This window comes from Pseudonaja textilis, chromosome 13 (genome assembly GCF_049901715.1).
Source record: "Pseudonaja textilis isolate UNSWEBS1 chromosome 13, rPseTex1.2, whole genome shotgun sequence".
NCBI lineage: Eukaryota > Metazoa > Chordata > Lepidosauria > Squamata > Elapidae > Pseudonaja > Pseudonaja textilis.
This window is the reverse complement of record NC_142002.1, coordinates 20,155,560-20,174,996: the sequence shown is the minus strand read 5'-3', so window position 1 is coordinate 20,174,996 and position 19,437 is coordinate 20,155,560. Positions and strand designations below refer to the sequence as shown.

The window sequence follows — 19,437 nt, the reverse complement described above, 5'->3', positions numbered from 1 at the left end:
TTGGTTGATAGGGCAAGTGCTTTGGGAAGTTGATTCACCCTCCTGATAACACCCAGGCCTCAAAAGTTGGGCTTTTCTGTTTTGTGAGGTTTCCTCTTTTGGAGTTGCTGGCTGAAGCCTGCAGCTTGACAAGAGGGATGAAGGAAGAGAAATAGCAAAGAAAAGAAAAAAAGCGAGAGATTTGCAGGGTGACTAACCAGTGCGAAATACTAGAGCAATATAGATTGTTCTACCACCAGAGGGGGTGGGGATATATATATATATATATATATATATATATATTTCCCCCTCAGGTGGTAGAACAATCCCATGATGATTTCATATTTCTCATTGCTGTGAATTTCAGCCAGAACTTTTACCCTTCCATTGGAGTAAATTATATTTCGCTTTACGCCTCCCTTTTTGGTCATCATGGTTACGTTTGGCTCAGCTCTCTATTTATTTATTTAGGCTTTGAGGTTGCCTTGTAGTTTACAAAAATCTGCCTCCCGAATTGCGTACGCTGCCAATGAATTGTTGCTGGTGGGACGGTTGGTGTCTCTTAGCGGATTAAAATCAAGAAATAACAAAAGAAAACTAGCTGGAAAAAAATCTTACGGCTTTAATCTGGTTAAAGATTAAAGAGAAACAATTGCCCAAATTGGCTCCAGGCACCATGGTTTGAGACCGTTCTACCAGCATGTATGCAAAAATGACATTTTTTTAAACACTAGTCTTAAAAGTGCCTTTTCTTGCATTGACGTTAGTATTTGCCCGGAACTCAGTTACATTCATTTGATAAGCTAACATTCTGCATTTTGATGATGATGTAGCCTGTTTCCAGTCTCCATAGTGATTTCTGGAGGTGCTTTAAGGATTTATAATCCTCTAGCCAGGAACTGACAAATTATTGAGTATTACTGACTGTGAATGGGCCTTGATTGGGTTAGAATCAGCATTCTTGGAAGGAAATACTGTTTTTTATACGTAGTTATGGACTCCCCCTTTTTTTTTAAACAGTTTAGTTCAGTGTTTATGAACCTTGGCTACTTTTTAAGATGGTGGGACTTCAAACTCCCAGAATGGCTGGGGGTTGAAGTTCACCCGTCTTCAAGTCGCCAAGAATGATTTAGGTTGAATTCAACCAAGATGGTTGGTTGAACTCTTTCAGGGCTCTCGATCGCAGAATCTGAGGTGGGGAGGTGTGCAGCATGGGGGGAAATTTTAAGAGGATTGGGGGCAAATCTCGACACGCCAGGGACATCCAGTCATGTGTTTTGTCTTGAGCAGGTGGACATGGGTTTTCTGCCATTCTGTAGCGGAAAGGTGCCTTCAGAAAGGCCTAGTCAGGGAACCATGGAAACCTCGCCTGTGTGTGAAATGGATTGCTCTCTGGAACATGGCTTATGTTCAGCCCCATTGGGAGAAGATGACCTACCCAGAGGTTCTCCAATGTTTGAGATACTGGTGTTGATCCAGCAGTGGACAAATAGCACATAGTTACAGTTCTGCTGTTTGGGACAAGGAAGGAAGGGATCCGGATTGACCCCCTTCCTGCGTGGGACAATCTGGGGATCGACCGTGCCATATGCAGTCTGTCTCACTGACCGTTGTTGAATTGGGGTCCCGTTATCAAGTCCGTTACGATCTCTTCTCCTTCCACCCCACCCCCCAAGCTTCTACAAGTGGGTCACCCAGTTGCTGATCCTTCCAGTAAATTAATTACATAACTGAAATCTTTAATCATCGTCAATGGAGCAAAAGCTTAATTTTCCTACGGTTGAGTTCCTTGCGTTCAGGATTTTTTCATAGGGGTGGGAGAAATCAATTCCTTTTTACTAAGGTGACTTTCTTATACGGATTCTCTACTTAACGCTTCATAGTCTTAACGGCCTTTCAGGTGTATCAAATTTTGCTAAGGAAAGCGGGACGAGTATATATATTTTGCAAAAAAAAAACAAAAAAACAACCCAGTAACTACGTTAAGGTGATTTAACTTTTTTTGAGATGTGTCTTGTACGCCTGATCCTCTTTTTAACAGGAGTTTTTTTAATTGTGCATTTTTGTAATGTGTGACTTTTTTTTTAAAATCCTGGTGGGATGTTAGAACTTTGCCTTTGAAATAGTTGCCTGATCAAATGGGAAGAAAATGGCTTTGTGGGATGGTAGTATGTGAAGCAGGTATAGGTAGGCCTGTGGTTAGCCAGGTCAGTAGATCAGTTAATTTGGCAGGAAAGAGGCCTGGTGAAATATAAGCATTATTTACTAAGTAATCGTGCTTAGCAGGAGAACCTGACATGAGGGTCTCAGGCCATAGAATCTTTATTAGTCTTAAGTGAAAATACCTCTTTGAAGTGAATATGGTGATCAGAAATGAAGGGAAGTTGTGAGGGATTCAGCCTTGGGGACCTGTTGGCCTTTCAGGTGGTCTAAATGATCTCTTTTCCCCATGGGATGGTGCTGATGAGGATTTCTAAAACCAGGCTTCCCAGCCACACAACTTTTAAGACACGTGGACGTCAACAATTCCCAAGCCAACTTCTGGAAGTTGACATCTGCACACCTTAAAAGTTTCATGGTTGGGAAACCCTGGGCTAAGAAGTTGTTTGGCTTAGCAACCTCTGAAGCCTCCACAAATCCAAGTCCTTTTTCTGGGCACAAACTGGGCCTTCTCTGATGTCGTCCAGATGTGACGGCCCAACTCTCAAAACTTCCCAGACTGACCACCCGATTGCAGTAGCTCTACCAGTGCCTTTGTGTGCCGTGCGGTGGTGATGTGGAGAAGAGGAGAAAGGTTGGTTGGTTGGTTGAGGTGGGTGGATGGATGGATGGATGGCTGGCTGCTCCTTGGTCTTCATCCTGGACAGGACAAAAGGGTCCTTTCCCCCCCACCCAAGGAGGAATAGTTAGGGAGCTCCAGAAGATAGTATAGAGTTTCTCTCGAGAAGATTTTAAAGCCCATCGTAGACTTGAAAAACAAGAACCAACTGCTTCCAGACCACGAATGGTCTCTTGGTCAACCTGGCTCTTGTCTTCTGCCAACTCGATGGCGTTTGTGAACTTAAAAGTAGGGGTGAGGTGGGGAATTCCTCCCCCAACACCAGCGAGCAGACCCCATATCTTGACTTTATTTTTTTTTTTCAAAGCAGGTACTTTCCACAGTGAAGTTTTTGTAACTGTGCAAAAGAAGAGACGGTTATTTTTGTACATTTGTTTAATAGCAAGGGGGCTGTTTGAACTGAAGGAGGGTGGTTGCTTGTAATTAAACTGTGTAAAAATAATAATAATAAAAAAACCCCACATCACTTTTGATACCGTCAAGTAGATTTTAGCTGCTGCGCGCCAGAAAGTGTACTGTGGGTATGTTTTTACCGTGGGTGTGTAATTTTCTTAGGCATATCAGCAATCCTAAAGATGTGTTTCACCCTGGCAGAAGGTCCGTCCTTTCAATTCTGGTGCTTTTTGCATGTCCTTCTTGTTAAATTCTGGCTCTTTTCCAAAAAAAAAAAAAAAAGGTATTTTAAAAGTTCAAATATGCTTGACTTTTTTTTTTTTTTAAAGGAAAAGTGAACCAAACCATCAGGAAAATTGGAATTCTCTGACCGGGACTGGAGAGAGAAATCCCATTTTTATGCTTTTGGAAGAGACGAGAGGTGTGCATCCTTGCCAACTTTTAAGACTAACAGACCAACTCCCAGAATTCCACAGCCAGCATGAGAGAAATGGCTGCCTGGGGAATTCTGGGAGTTGAAGTCCACTGAGTTTTGGTGTTCCTGAGCGAGGGTCTGCCTAAGCACAGCAGAACAGACAAGGAGAACCTCCTTCCACCTGCCATAATGATGTATGAAATTGCAAAATAGACGAGACTTAATAAAAAAAGCAACCTCTGCCCTCTTCCTCTCCTCGTCTCGGGCTCTTTTTGTGTTGCTCTTCGGATTTGAAGAAAAGACGGCGCCCAGCAAAGGAGCATGAAAGTTAGTCCTTGACTTACGACCATAACTGAGCCTGGAGTTAGTCATTAAGCAGGTCGCCATATGACTGGGCCCAATTCCCCCCATCCTCCGCCCCCCCAGTGGTGGTTATGAAACGCAGCAGCCCGAAATGTGTCTTTGGTGCAAGCACACAAGATGGAAAATTGGAAGCAAAGCCAAAGCAGATCCGAAAGAGGCACCGAAGGGAAAAATCCCATCGCTGTTCTCGGAAGATTTTTTTTATTGCACTGGATCCCAGAAACACCCCTTTACCCCCCCGGCCCCCCTTCAGCCCAGGCGCTGACTTTTAGACCCCACGGCCTCCACGTGACAAACTTCGACCGACGCACCCAACTTCTGCAGCTTGTCCAGCCACACCGTCTGCTTGTGCGAGAGGCGGTCGCCGGGGCCCTTGACTTCTACCAGCTGAAAAGTTGGGTGGGGGGGGAGGAGGGGGGGACACGAGGCAGAAGAGAGTGTGCAAATCATTACACCATTTGAACGAGCAAAGCAGTGCCTTCTCTTTAGTAAAACCCTCCCCCCCCGCCAAAAAAATAGCAAAATATACCCAAACACGGTCACACAACACCGCAAACAGCCTTAAAAGTGGGCCGTTGCCGAGCCCCCGAAACGCAGTCGTGACCACAGGAGGGGCAGAGGCAGCCATATATAAACTTGGGGAACCAGGTACACCACACACACACCCGCCCGCCTGGAGAGGTCTGTTGGGGCTTTGAACCGTCTGCAAAGTGTCTCGTCGTAAGTTCTCGCCTTGCGCGAGTAGGTGGCAATGAAAAAAATTCAAAAATAAATAAAACTCAAGAATCAATCTGGGGTGGTACCTTAAATTGCCCGCGTTCCGCCTTCCAGACGACAAGATCTGGGAGGCCCCCCCTGCAATGGCGCAAGTCCTGGGAGAGTCGCCGGCAAACGCCACTCAGAAAGGGGCCCCCTAAGCAGCAGACCAGGCTCTGCAAAACAAGGGGTGGGTGGGGTTTTTTTAAACCTCAGGAAGGCCCCCTCCAAAGCCACATGGGAATCGTGTTCTGTTTCTGGGCTTTGCTCTGAAAAGCGAGGTGATCCTTTCCCTCCGCTTTGCAAAAGTCCTTTTGTACGCTATTGTACATTCCCTCCTCCTCCTCCTCCTCCGGTCCTGAAGGGAGCTGAGAAGTTTCCAAGAAGCCCCTTCGAGAAACTTAAAAGACTACTTAGTAATAAAGCTTCTCCTTATTTCTTTTCATGTGCCAGGTTAGCCATAATTTCCTTGGTGGGATGCAAATAGCAATCGCCCTTAGATTATATACCCTCTTTTGACAGCCCTTTCTAAGCGGTGTACAAAGTCAGCCTCTTGACCCCCAACAATCTGGGTCCTCATTTGACCCACATCGGAAGGAAGGAAAGCTGAGTCGACCTGGATCCTGGTGAAGGACTGAACTGCCCAATTGCAGTCAGCTGGCAGTCAGCAGAAGTAGCCTGCAGTACTGCACTCTGACCACTGCACCGCCGTGCTTATAAAACTATAGGCAAAGGACGGCTTATAGTCTCAGCAACTTATCTATCAGGTAATCAGAGAGTCTTAACTATCAGAAGTGGATAGACTTCAGTTCCCAGAGTACCCCAGTCCATCCTTTTTGGCAGCAGGGCTCCACACAGTTTCCAGAACCATCTCTGGAGAGGCTAGTCGGGAATCTGGCACTTTGAGCATCTGCAAAGTACGGGCTCCGTGGAGGAGGTGTTGTTCCCCACTCACCTGGGCTTGCTGGAGGGAAGAGAAGCGGTCCCAACTGATCAGCACTGATGCTTTTCCCTCCTGGGCTTCCCACACTTCGCCCACCCACTTCTGGAGGGTCTCCGTTGATGCATCGTGCAGCGACTGCAACTTTGCCTCAATGGCCGACTGGCGATTCTTGTAAAAACTGCTTGTGTGCAGGTCCAGGGGAAAAGCCTTGGGACAGGGGACATAATTCCACTGAAAACTCCCACACATAAAGACACTTTTGACAGAAGAGAGTATTTGTAGCTCGGGGTTGAACTGTTCTTACAGACGTTTCATGACCCAGCTAGGTCACATCATCAGCGCTGGAAGGAGTGCAAACCCCACTCCTTCTAGAATTGAAGTTGTTACCCATTTGGGTCATGAAACATTTGCAAGAAAGCAACCGAGCTCAGAGAGCACCAAGGACTCCACAGTCCTCTTCCTCTCCCCCTCCAACCCACCTCCCTTCAGCACTGAAGATATTACCTAGCAGGGTGTTGAAATGTCTGCAAGAAAACCGCCAAGCTCAGAGAGCGCCAGGGACCCCACCATTCAACCCTGAGCTACAGATATTCTACCTCTTTACCCATTCTGAACCCAAAGCTTACCTGGTATGAGTTCCTAAAGACATCAGGGACGCCATCCATGAAAAGGATGTCCCACATCAGGAGGCCGTAGAGGGTGGTGAAGGTCGACCCTTCGCCGTGGATGCCTGGGGAACAGCCGCAGTGGAAGTCACAAGAACAAAAAAAATTGGAATAGTTTTACGTTCCAACCCCAAAACAATTCAGCCCTATTTATCGCCATCCCAACATTGCCTTACGCCTTGACTTAAACCTTGCCAGCCTTGCCAAGTCTGTAGCTCTTCTCACTGGGCTTCCAAGAAGAGATTGGAAACCAATTGTCTCCTGAATTGGACCAGGAGACTTCCAAAGTCCCTTCCGATCCGTGATTCTTCCTACTCCCAAGGTCATTCTCACAGGCCCTTTCACGAAGGGAGACCTAGAACTCTCCTGTTCCTCGCCCAGCTCCTCCATTGCTACCTCCAAAGTGATGCTTGGAGAAATTAATCAGAAAAGTCACTTTTTCTTCTTCTTTTTTTTAAACCCCTGTGAGCTTCTTGCGAGCGGGAATCAGCAGAGGTCCTTCCTAATTCTCCCCGCAGTGCAACCAAGCAAAACAAAATGGGGGAAAAAGCAAAGCAGCTGGAAGAAGCTGACCTTGATCAAAGCCCTGCTGCTTGTAGTGGGCTAAAGCCAGTTCCTCAACGGAGCAAACCACCGTCAAGGGTTCCGCTCCCTCCGTTTGACTCTCCCGGATAAACATGGATTTGCCCATCCCGGTCTGCGGGCAGAGTTTTCCTTTGATGGTAACCTAAGTCAAGGAAGAATCCTAGTTAAGGGGATAAAGCAAGACCAGGGATGTCTTCTCCCTCCCCAAGTTCCCCAGAAGTTTCCCCAACCAGCGTTAACAACCGGAGGGGGAAAAGAGAGTGGGTTAGGCAGTGGTCCCAGGAGGAAGCGCATCGACAAACATTTGCGCCATTCCTTGTTAGAAGTTGGCGTACTTACATGGGTAACATCATCCACCGAAAGAAGAGGCAGGTCGAGAAGGAGATGCTTGAACTTCTGGCAGGCTGGGGTGTCTTTCATCCTTTGGACACGCTGGGAGAGACCAAGGTGGTGGCCTGGGCGAAGGAAGGGATCCAGGAGGCCTTTCCGGAGGGACGCAACAGTCTAGCACCCAACCAGCCATTGCAGAGAGATGGTTAGCAAAACAGAACCAAGGCACTTGGGTCATTTCCTCAAGTACCAGGCAGAAAGATTCTTATGCAGAAGAAGGAGGTCTTCTACAAGAAGGCTGTTGGGAAGACCAACGTTGGAGAACCGGGGGCGGGATACAAAAATCCCAGCAACCAGTTCCCTCTGCCCGGTTGCTGGGTGGGCATGGATGGGGCCTACCGGAATGTCCTGTTTCCGGCTTCTGGTGGGCCTCCACAGCCCAGGGGAGGCCATGTTTTGCCTTTCCAAGGGTCCAGAGGCCTCCTTAGGGTCTCTGGGAGGAGGAAAACAGCCTCCCTCAGCCACTGGAGGCCCACCGGAAGCCAGAAACAGGCCCGTTCCCGGACTTCCAGAAGGCCCGTTTTTCCCCCTCCCAGAGCCTCCATGAAGACCCTGCTCTTACCTGCGTCAAAAATGGACCTCATGGAGACGCCTGGGAGGGGAGGGGCTGGAGGGGCAGAGCCAACTGGTTGGTTGAAATACCAGTTCAGTGAACCAGCTGTGACATTAACATCTGGTTCGCCCGAACCAGTAGAATCCCACCCCTGTGGAGAACCCATCCTGGTCTGCCAGGACACCATAACCACGTAGACCACACCAGGCACGCTACCTTCTTGGTGTCTTTCAAGTGCTGGTGAAAGTTCAGAACTAGACGCTCCCACCATTGTCCTCGGCTGTCCACACAGTAGTCTTGCTGAGCCAGAAGTTCTTGCAGCTGCTCCACAGCTTCCTAGCCAGGGGACAGAGAAGCTCATGAGAAGGTTGCCGAAAACTCCAGTATCGTGGCCAGCCTCCTGACTCAGCAATGGACGTTGCGTGGCCATGCAACACCTTGTGGTAGGCTGTCATGCAGAAAGCAGGAGAACAGAAGGACAATTCTTGGAGACGCTCGTGAAGACGTGGAAACAGCAAGCATTAAAAATAGCAGCGGGGGAAGAGCGAAGCTTAAAAATAGACCATCATTAATAGTTTGCAGAGGATGTGAAGGAGGCAGAAGATGGTGAGACATCTATAAAATGGTTCTCTTGGCCACGAGACACACCGCGCACCTCCAGAGGGCGAGAAGTTATCAAAATGCTTTCTATGCTGCTGAAAAGAAAGAGGAAAAAAAGGAAGGAAGAAAAGATTGACGCTACAGGCAAGTCCTTTGGCTTATGACCATAATGGAGCCTGCCTGCGCTGGTTAGACAGTATATAGTTAGTTTGGGAATGAGAGCTGTCCCCTTAAGGGAATGCTTCATGGGAAATGTAGTTAACGCCTCTTGGGAGACATAGTTCATGTCACGTGGTCACATCTGTAATCCTGATTGGTCACTGATTGGATCTCTGGTTGGGCTGGGGGAGTTTTTTGGGCATTCTTACCTGGACTCAGCATTGAAAAGGGAGATTTCCTTTGCTATAACACTATGGGATGAAGATAACCATCTTTTCACACTATGGAGGCAACTATTGTGGCAAACATTGGATGTTAGATGAATCTCAACATAACTGTGAGTTATATTTGAGGATGCCTAATTCAATCCAATAAGTGGACTTTGCGTGGAAGCCTTTGTAGTGTTGCACTGCTTGTCTCTCTATTCAGCCAGAAGATTAGAGTCTTGAAACTGCCCATCAGAGTTTTAAGTTGCAATGGTCATAAAAACAAGCCAATAAGGGGACCAGGCTGATTTTGTGAGCTTTTTTTGAAGAGGTGGTTCAGTGAATGCTATCGTCGTAAAATGAAGGGCTCTCTTGTTAAGCGAGCCGATGGTTCACCATGGGCTGGCTCAGGAAACCAAGCTCAAAGCTCGTCTCTCCTTGGACAGGAGGCCACCTTGCGATCTACCATGAAGCCCTCGGGATAACAAGAAGCTGCCGATCTTCTGAAGAGATCTGTTACCTGGTACAGGTGAAGCCTCTGCAGGATCTCTACCCCCTGCGACAGGATCCGTGTGTACAACCATCCCACAGTGAAACGCCGCAGGTATTCTGGGAGGGCTCGGTGACGGCTGCGAGAGAAAACCCAGAAGTCAATCTTCTTTGCCAGATCATGGCTGACTGCACCCCAAATCTCTGGGCCGTATAGGATACAGTATACAGTATAGATATATATTAAAGAAATGGAAAAGAGGGGAGGGAAGTGGATTTCTATCTTACCAGCAGTTATAAGTACGTTTATACTTTATTTTCTCTCTCTCTGAGAGTTGATCAAAATTTCCTTCTTTCCGTCATCTCCCATTTCTAATCTACCAAGCTTGCAAGACTCTGTCAAGGTAGCCTTACAATAAAGTAGGGCTGGCTCATCTGTCTTTCTAGGTGAGAAAAATTGACATAAAAATTCCCTTTTTACGACCCTGCAATCCCTTAATTCGGGGCAACTGAATGGAGCTGAGCATTTACTGGCCGGATGCCTTTCCCAACACCTAAGCGGAGTTCACAGCAGATATTTTTTCTTTGCTCCCTGAGAAACATCTGCCGGGACCTAGGATTGAACTCTCAACCTTCTGAGTGGGAGGCGAGCGCCTTCATCACTAGGCCACCACCACGCTGCTGCTGCTGCTCGTCAGAAGGCTGACGTCAACCTTGCAACTCTGATAGTGCCAATCTCCTTTGGTCTCTTTTACAGTCTGAGGAGTTAGGGAGGTTCCTCTCTGGAGTTTCTTTCCCTTCCTGTTATGCAGCTCAGGGCCACGTCTTCTCTTATCGCGCTGTTCCTCTGGCAGCCTCTCTCCCCCGCCACGTCCATTCCCACATCCCGTTCCAGTGGGGGAATCTTCTCCATCCCTCCATCCACACACCTGAGGGAAGGGTGTCCTGTCAGCTCCTGCCAAGATGCTTTTGCGGCCTCGTACAAGCAGCGCGCCTCTTCCCACTTCCCACCGGTCATTGCCACGGAAATATCATTAGAGGTGTGCACAGCGGCAGCATACCTAGGGAGAAATGAAAATTGGTCATTGCAACTCGTTCTGAAGATGATTGTTTCCCCCACCTTATCCTATCACAAGTAATGCTACTGTCTAGCCCGAAATGGACATAAGTGTAGCCATTTTAGTTAGCCTTAGTATGTAGTCTTTTTCTTACTTTCTCTGTGGCAGTCATGGGGGAAAGGATTTCGAGCTCGCCACATTCCTAAGTGGGGAGGAGTGGAAGTAGAGTTGTTTAGGCTAGGTGATTCTTCTTCCCGTGGGAAATGATCTGTCTGTGCTTATGACATCAAGCAACGTTGAATTACTTCTATTGGAGAATGTGACTTTTGGGGCTTGTTTCTAACTTGTAATATTGTGGGGTAATTCCGGGTTGTGTCAGATCCAGAATTACCATGGACTTTGCCAATTTGATGCTTCCCTAAATAAAAGAATTTGTTTCGGAAGACGGACTTTGTTCTTTTCTTTTTAAATTTATTTCATCACTTGGAAATCTGACAGCGATGGGAAGAGGTAGTCCTCGGTCAATGACCTCAATTGGAACCGGCACCTCCATTGCTAAAGGATGCAGCTGTTAAGTGAGACAGCAGATGACCGCGACACTCATCACAACCTCACTTCCACCATGGACATTAAGTGAATCACACGGGTTAAGGGCAACATGACGGGATTGCAACTCACGACTTCCCGCTGGTTTCCCCATTGACTCTGCTGGTTAGAAGTCGGCTATGAAGCTTGCACTGTCATAAATGTGCAAGTCGGCCAATTTTGACCAAGTCATCACAGGGACATCATGGCAGCCATTAGTACAAGAACTGATCATAAACTTTTTTGAACATCACCATAATTTGGGTGGCTAAACTGGGCAGTCAGTAACCAAGGACTGCTTATAAATATCTCACTGGCACATAATCAGACGCAAGAACGACTAACAACAAACCCAATTTTTTTTAAAAATGCTCCCTGCTATGAGCCCCTTAAAACAAAACCTACCTCGTGGGCTTTGAAAAAAGTTGGGAGGATTGTCTGTGGTTAGGACACAGTGTGTGTGTGTGTGTGTGTGTTTACACCTAACGTCATTCATGTCATTCATTTCTTAGAGGATGGTTGCGCACACAAAAAGAAGAGAATGAAAATATATTGACTGGAGTTTCTCAATGGAAAAAAAAGAGAAATCCATGTCAGGAAGAAACAAGAGTAACCTAGAACGCCCAGATTAAAACCTAGAACCCAGTCACAACTGAAGAAGCTTCTTGGATGAGAAGCGAAACGTCTTCAAGAAAGAAACGAAGTCCAGTTGGCCTTTTGAAGGGTGAGTGGGTGGGTGGGGAAAGCACTTTTGGGTCAGTCATAGCCTGGAAGAATGAGAGTCTCCATAGACAAACCTAGATTGATTTTTTTTTTTCCCTACCTAAGGAAATCATCCCGATCTTGAAATATGGGCGTTTTCCGGTTGACGGTGTAAGTGGGGAAGATGGTCCGGCCCATGTTGACCATGAGTACCGTAGAAAGTTGTCTTTGGCCACCACTTCCGGCGTCTTCCTCCTCCACGGGATCCGTCAGAGAGAAAAGCAACAGCACATGGGAAAACACACCACGAGGCCCTCTACAAACCTTGATGCATTTCCCCGCAAGAACTTTAGCCCTGGAAACCAGAGGGGAAGAGAAGGAATCGGTGCTAGAATTCTCTCCACCCAGCTGCAGAAATAGCAACCGTGCAACAAGCTCTTGACTTACAACCACCATCAGGAATGCAATTTCTATCCTAAGTTGGAATGACTGAAGGTATGAGCCACGGTGGCGCAGTGGAGTGGTCAGAGTGCAGTACTGCAGGCTCCTTCTGCTGACTGCTGGCTGCCTGCAATTTGGCAGTTCAAATCCCACCAGGCTCCAGGTTGACTCAGCCTTCCATCCTTCCTTCCCAGGTGGGTAAAATGAGGACCCAGATAGTTGGGGGCAAGAGGCTGACTCTGTAAGCTGCTTAGAGGGGGCTAAAACACACTATAAAGCAGTATATAAGTCTAAGTGCTATTGCTATTGCTATCAATAACTGCATTCTCTCCACCAGCTGCAGAACTGGGGAATTTTTCTGATAGTCTTTGGCCTACAACCACTATTGGGATTGGAATTTTCACCATAAGTTGGTGCCGTTGTAGCTACCTATACTATTTCTTGTAAGACCTCGAGTTGTGGCTGTAATTCCATAGTAAGTTGGTGCAGTTGTAGAGTATCGCTACAAACCAGCTGCAGAAATGGCAATTGTTAAACTCTACTGACAGTCCACAGTTTATGACCAAAATTGGGGACTGGAATTTCCATCGTAAGTTGGTGCAGAATTATGTTAAATCATTGCATGATTGAACCCGATTTTAAGACCGGTTTTAAAGCATCACTGAGCTAGTTTTACGCTGTCTGTTCAGAAGATACCAATTCTATGTACAGGATCTGTTGTGCAAAAATTTCCCATGTTCTGTTACATAATCTCCCCCCCACCCAAATATTATTATTATTATTATTATTATTATTATTATGTATGTAATAATAATAATAATAATAATAATAATAATAATAATAATAATAATAATAGGAAAGGTTCAAATCAGGGACCTAACCAAAATTCTCTCCCAAAGTTCCTCTGGAATGGTTGAGAACAGCTTTCCTCTAGAGCAGGCGTCTTCAGCCTTGGTGACTTTAAGGCTGGAGGACTTCAACTCCCAGAATTCCCCACCCAGGCTTAAAAGTTGCCAAGGTTGAAGACCCCTGTTCTAGAATGACATTTCTCTTTTCCCATTCTCCCCTTTGATCCTCCAAGCTTCCTTCCTTCCTCTTTTTTTTTAAAAAAACAGCCCTCTCTCCAAAATCCCTCCTTAAAATTCCTCCTTTCATCTGAGCCCCGTCACTTGGCTTCCGCCTCCTTCCTTTTCCACAAGACAGCCTGGCAGCTGAAGCGTCAAGATCTGCCTCCCAATTATCCACACATCCATCAAGATAAATCCCACCGCTCAGAATTAGCACGGCGTTCAAATGTGCCTTATCAAAAGAAGCAGGACTGGGAAGCAACCGCCTGCTGAAAAAAAAAAACTAGGTTAAGGAGGGAGGGGAAAAATTGTGCCTTCCCCGGAGGAAAAATGTGGGCTGCCATTCACAGAAGCCTCAGCAATTCCAATTAAAAAAAAAAGCAACTCACCATCTTGTCTTTGCGCCTTATAAATCTGTCCTATCAACAGAGTTAAAAGCCTGGGGGGAAAATCCTAATAACATATCAAGATGATACGATTCTGCATCTTTAATGAATACAAAATTAACTCCCTGCTCCATTGGTGGAATCAGATTATTCCTACATGGATGGAAACTCATCAAGGAGAGAAGCGACCTAGAACTAAAGAGAAATTTTCTGACAGTGACAACAATTAACCAGCGGAACTGCATGCCTCCAGAAGTTGGGAATTACTCCAACACTGGGAATTTTTAAAAAGAGGTTAGATAACCATTTGTCAGAAGTGGCGTAGGGGTTCCTGCCTAAGCAAGGGGTTGGACTAGAAGACCTCCAAGGTTCCCTTCCAACTCTGTCATTCTGTTCCTGTCTCTGTTCTGAGGCAGACTTCTGCTCTGTCTTTTACGAGGGCCCTGAAGGTTTTACCTCTTCAGAATGACACTGCCAATCCCAGCTTGGCACGTGCCAAAGACGGAGCGCTGTCTCGCCAACCGGAGGAAATCTTCCAGAAGTTGCTGCTTGGGAGAAGTTGGGTTTTTCAAGTGAAATGCTTTCGCTAAAGTTTTCAACTCGGGAGCGGAAAGTAAGTCAAGGACTTCTGACAGGTTTTGCAGTTCGGCTTCTGCGAAGAGGAGGAAAAATGTCAATCCTTGGGGACAAAAACCGTGGAGAAACTTCTAACAGTAAAGGCAATTAACCAGTGGATCAACTTGCCACCAGAAATCACTGGAGGTTTTTATTAAATGCCGTTCTCAGCCCCCTCCCCAAAGAACTGGGGGGGGTCATTGCTTTAGAAGCCTCGAACTCTCTTGGGCCAACAAGAACACCTCTAAATTAGTGGACCCAAAGGGTTTTGCACCCGCCTTATCAGCGGACCTACCAGACTGCAGGAATCCTGCTTCAACAAGCTCTTGGATGACGGGCGAAAGATCCGAGCTGATCTCGGCATATTCTATTTTATTCGTCTTTATCCAGGCCAGTTTACGTTGGAAAAGCCGAACGTAAAGTTTCTGTCCGCTGCCTGCAATGGAATTGTAATACGAGAAGGAAGAAAGTATGTTTTTTACAAAGAGGTCTGAAAAAAGTGGAAGTTCTGGGGAAACAACCGGATTTTTGCCAGGGAATCTTTGCCAGGAAGAGCGGCCGACCCAACATTTCCAATGTGTCAAGCAATTGAATGATAAGTGAGGCTTTCTGGACAAACGCAACGGCTTACAGGCTAAATGTAGAATCATAAATCCACCCTTTAGGTAATCCTTGACTTATGACAACTGAAGCCAGAATTTTAGTCATGGATCAAGTCACCCCCATGAACCAATTTGATTTTACCTCTGTTTTTGCTATGTTTGTGAAGCCTGTGACTGCAGGCATTGAGCGGATCCCCTGGTCATTAAGCCAATTATAAATTCAAGCTACCTGAAAGCTTGTAGAACCGAGCGATGACCTCTAAATCTTCCTCATTGAACAGTCTCCGGTCATCTTCGTTCTCCAGCACGGCCTCCAGCACCATGAGAAAATTTCGAAGGTAATAGGGATGCCCAGGTGAATCCAGGCCAGGCCTAACGTTCCCGCTTGAATTTAGAAAACTGGCTTTTTCTATAGTTGCCAAACATAATTCATCCTCAACTTCTGTTCCGGCCTCATCTTCCACAGAGGATTCTCCTGTGGAACTGGATAACGGTTGCATCTCATGATGATAGTCTTCTTCTGTCATTGGATCTGGCTTGTTAGGGGAGAAACTCTGGGATTCCAGCTTGGGTGGCTCTTCTTTAGGGAAAGTTGCTGTCACCCCTTCCTCCTCAGCTAACGAAGATATCCCCAACTGGTAAACATCTGGGTTCTTCTGGGGGTTACTGACCTGCTGATGGCCTTTTCTTGACAGCCCAAGTTCTCTGCAACTGAGTGATACCAGAGCAGAATCATTCAGGCCACGAGAGAGAGGTCCTGAGTCATCTTGTTGTCCCAAACTTGAGATGTCACACTCCTTATTCAGAGCTCCAGTTGTCCATCCAAACTGAGACGGGGACAACTGGTTCTCCTTCAGGGAATCTTCACCCCAAGGTTTCTGGTTGGGTTTCTGCTCTGTGGTGCCAACTTGAGTTGGAGAAGGTTGGCCATCTTGAGTCAACCCATCCCTGCTGCGACCACGCCACCTCCTGGACAATCTGGTCGACAAGCTTCCCAGGGAGATATTTTTAATGGCCCCAACTCTAGGTTGATCATCAAGCAGGACTACTTTTCCAGCTTTCTTAAAATAGGGACTTGCCTTTTCTCCCGACTCGCTTTTTGTTTCCAGACTGTCTTCTCCGGAAAGGCTATAATTCTTTTCTGGAGTCGAGAGCTTAGCTGCAAAATAGGGACTTGAGCCCACAGGCTCAGTTTCGGCTGATGACCCAGGGGTGACAGCCGACACTAAGCCAATCACATTGATGTTGTCCTCGTTCTGATTATTTTTGCATTCTTCATCGATATGCTGGTTGATTCTGTACCTTGGTATCATCTGGCCACACAAGGGGCAGGCAACTCTGGCGGGAGGAGCGTTGCTAAAAAGGGAAACGATGGAAGAAGAGTTTGGGGCTGGAGAAAGCTCCTCTTTGCCATTTTTTCTTGCAGTTTTTTTCTTGCTCTGACAGAGGGATGAGTTTCTCCTGGGTTTTTTCTTATCCGGAGGCCCATCTTCTGCCATTGCACGACCCTAAAGCATGGTGAAAACGGAAGGGCTGCCTTTTAAACACAGCCTTGTTTCACGACAACATAAATTCCCTCCGATCTCACTTGCTATACATTATCTTCTCTCTTGTCTGAAGGGAGGGAAAAGAGCAGAAGCCACGTTAATGTTGTGCAGAAAAAAAATAACAATGCATGATGTCTGCATTTCCCTTTTGTGAGAAGCAGAGAGTTAGCATTTCAAAAAGGGCCAAAGAATTTCATGAATTGAGCTTCATAGAATCCTTCATGTGTCACTGAAGTGGTGACAGGATCCGGATTAAAAAAGTTTTTTAGGAGGGAAGTGGTGTGTTAAATCTCATTTTCTTCTAGATCTGCTTTCAAGTTCAATTTCATGGAGAAAGTGAACTTGAAATTGTCCAGGTTAGTTGATTTAACAAGACTTCAGCAGCCTGTATAATTAAGAGTGACAGCACTGGGAGAGGTTTTGCATTCAAGAGTTTTAGTCCCTGCGGATTCCACAAATAATTATTTCAATATTCTTTGTGAATCTAATTGTAAATTATGTGTATACTAACAACCATAATAAACCTGAACGCCTCCCAACTCTCAAACTCTGGGCAGAGTTTAGCTATATTCCATTCCTACACATTTCTTTATCTATCTATCTATCTATCTATCTATCTATCTATCTATCTATCTATCTATCTATCTATCTATCTATCTATCTATCTATCTATCTATCTACCTGTCTACACTATCATCCATCCATCCATCTATCTATTTATCAATCATATATATCTATCTTCATATTTATCACCTCTCATCTATCTGTAACCTATATCTTACTATTATCATCCAGCTAGCTTTACATATTTGTCTCTATCTTTTATCTCTTTACATATTTGTCTCTATTTGTCTCTACATTTATATCTGTATATATTCTATTTATTTACATTTATATATTTGTCTTTCTGTCTTTTCCCCTTTCTTGACAAGACAGCCACTTCTAAAAGCAATGCCTTTTGCACGGCTCAGATTTCAGCTGCTCCTGTCATTTCCCAACCTTTCATTTTACACTAAATATGAAAAATGGGATTGTCCATTACTCTGAGCCTCCAGCTGGAACCCCAAAGCTCGCCAGAGAGGCAAAGGCGAAGCGAAGCAAAACTATAAGCCGCAGAGACAGAATTGTGCCAAGTTCAGCATTTAAAGACTTTCCTTGCGACTACCCCGCAGTACCTACTATTCCATCCTGGGATCCCTTATTGCATTGCGCAAAAATAATAAAAATTGCATTGGTGGAAAAAGGCGTCCCGGGTGAAAAAGCAGCGCGAGGTAGCAATGCAGGGGAGGGCAAAGGAATGCGATTAAAAACGAGACCCGGGCTGGGCTAAGCAAAAAATTCATTTAAACACAATTGCAGTTGCTTACGGGCTGCGCATGCGCGGAAACTTCCCTCGTGCCGGGGAAGCCTCTTTGCCTGCGCAACGTTCCATTTCGCCGCCAGGCCGTTGCAATCCATCCCGGATCCAGGCATGCAAGGTCGATGCTGGAGCGGTCGATCGGCAGCCAGAAATCACAGCAGCAAATTGCGTTGAGCCTGTTTTCTTCAAATTTAGAGAGCCCAAACCTTCCAATTTCAGCAAAAGTAGCTCCTTCCCCCCACCCACCCCATCCAGGCCTGAAATGCAACCAGTTTTTACCCTGGGTGCATCCACTACTCAATCCTTGCATGCTTATTTTGCAATGTCTTTACCTGCAAAGCTCTCCAGATCGGATGTTTGTCGAATTGGGAACTTTGCAAGATGGGTGGGCTTCAAACTCCCAGCATCCCCTAGCCAGCATGCTTTTAGATGGGTGGACAACTTCTATGATGATGAAGATTGGGGGATGTTGGGACGTTGATGTCCACTCATCTTAGAAGTGGTCAAGTTTAAAAAAAACCTTACTGTGGTTCCTAAACCAGACAGTTACCGTATCCTGTGGCAGTGAGTTCCGCGGGTTAACTGTCTGAAGAAGCCTTTTGAGCTCTCATACCTTTGAAAAGGGAACAATGTCCCCAAGTCAGACTGGCTGGCAGCCAAAGCCCCTTCCCCACTCCTCCTGCAAGGATACCCCCACCCAAACCACCTCCTTCATCTCTCCATTTTGCCCAGTATCAACCTTCCCTACAATTCCCAGGAAGGGTAGATTCGTCGTTGTTGTTTTTTATTTTATTTTATTTATTTAGGACAGAATCTAGAGGCAATTTTGACTTCAAACTCTTTGCTGAATTCCAGGTCCGGAAGCAGGATTTTGGAACAAATGCAGATGTGTGTCCTTACACACCCATTTTGGGGAGCATTCGATGGCTCCGCTGGCAGCACGTAAACCTTCCCCGCGCAAGAAAATCCCACCACTTCCCTGATATTTTTTTATCCCCCTGCTTCTTCCATTAGCTGACACTATCTTTACACTCCATCAATTAAGACCGGCTTTTCCGTTTTTAAATACGGCAGCCTTAGGTTTCCTCCCCATTACGCTCTAAAGGCTGCTGCTTGCTTTTAGCCCAAAATTGGAAACCAATTCAAAGCCAGATTCGGCCTGACTTTAATTGCCTTCGACACATTTCCTCCCCACAGCTCAAAATGCAAGTAACATACAATTATGCAGCCAGAGAAAGTTTTTTAAAAAAATTATTTAATGCCTTACTAAACCAACAGCGTTCGTTTCAGGTGCTTAAATGGCACCTTTTGATAAGACTGTCTTCCTCCATTCTGCTAGAAGGCATTATAGGCGTAAAACTTCTTTTCCGCTTAAAAAGGGATAATTGTAGCAAATGATAAGCCCGAAAGGTAATTTTCCAAACTGAACAAGCAGCTTGAATGGTGATCAAGATTCCTGAACTAACTTGCTTGCTTTTAATGCTGTTAAGATGAGAAAACGGGAGTTGCTTTAACCAGACAAGTTTCATCTTTAACAATTACATCTCTACAAAAGGATTGTTTTTAATATACTGGCACCAGGCTGTGCTTTGAAATATAGTACCTAGCCATTGTCCTGGGAATTTGGAGGAATTCAAGCTCTTGAAAAAAACAATAAACTTTTATGAAACACGGAATAAGAATTGGAAGGGACCCTAATCCAACCCCTTACCCAAGTAGAAAACCCCATACCATTTTCT

General features: G+C 45.9%; 1 protein-coding gene across 2 annotated transcripts; it reads right to left on the bottom strand.

The window, feature by feature from the left end:
• Positions 1-4,171: 4,171 nt before the first annotated feature.
• FAN1 (FANCD2 and FANCI associated nuclease 1) lies at positions 4,172-17,718 on the bottom strand. 2 transcript variants are annotated; one of them, XM_087941696.1, is made up of 14 exons: positions 17,518-17,718; positions 15,021-16,405; positions 14,485-14,625; positions 14,031-14,226; positions 11,802-12,035; positions 10,265-10,396; positions 9,367-9,475; positions 8,098-8,217; positions 7,278-7,442; positions 6,927-7,080; positions 6,315-6,418; positions 5,701-5,895; positions 4,793-4,921; positions 4,172-4,376 (listed from the first exon to the last, which is right to left on the bottom strand). In XM_087941696.1, the coding sequence occupies exons 2-14, from the start codon at positions 16,288-16,290 to the stop codon at positions 4,239-4,241; spliced, it is 3,087 nt and encodes a 1,028-aa protein (XP_087797822.1). In that variant the 5' UTR covers positions 16,291-16,405; positions 17,518-17,718; the 3' UTR covers positions 4,172-4,238. The 2 variants fall into 2 exon arrangements, with proteins under 2 accessions (XP_087797822.1, XP_026565638.1); XM_026709853.2 differs by having other exon boundaries at positions 17,514-17,650.
• Positions 17,719-19,437: the final 1,719 nt, after the last annotated feature.

Excerpts from the sequence above, each read along its gene's own strand:
- FAN1 (XM_087941696.1), bottom strand. The coding sequence starts at position 16,290 with ATGGCAGAAGATGGGCCTCCGGATAAGAAAAAACCCAGGAGAAACTCA. Across the intron at positions 14,626-15,020 it reads TCGGTTCTACAAGCTTTCAG|GCAGCGGACAGAAACTTTAC; the intron begins GTAGCTTGAATT and ends ATTCCATTGCAG. Across the intron at positions 4,922-5,700 it reads CTTCCCTCCAGCAAGCCCAG|AGCCTGGTCTGCTGCTTAGG; the intron begins GTGAGTGGGGAA and ends CTTGTTTTGCAG.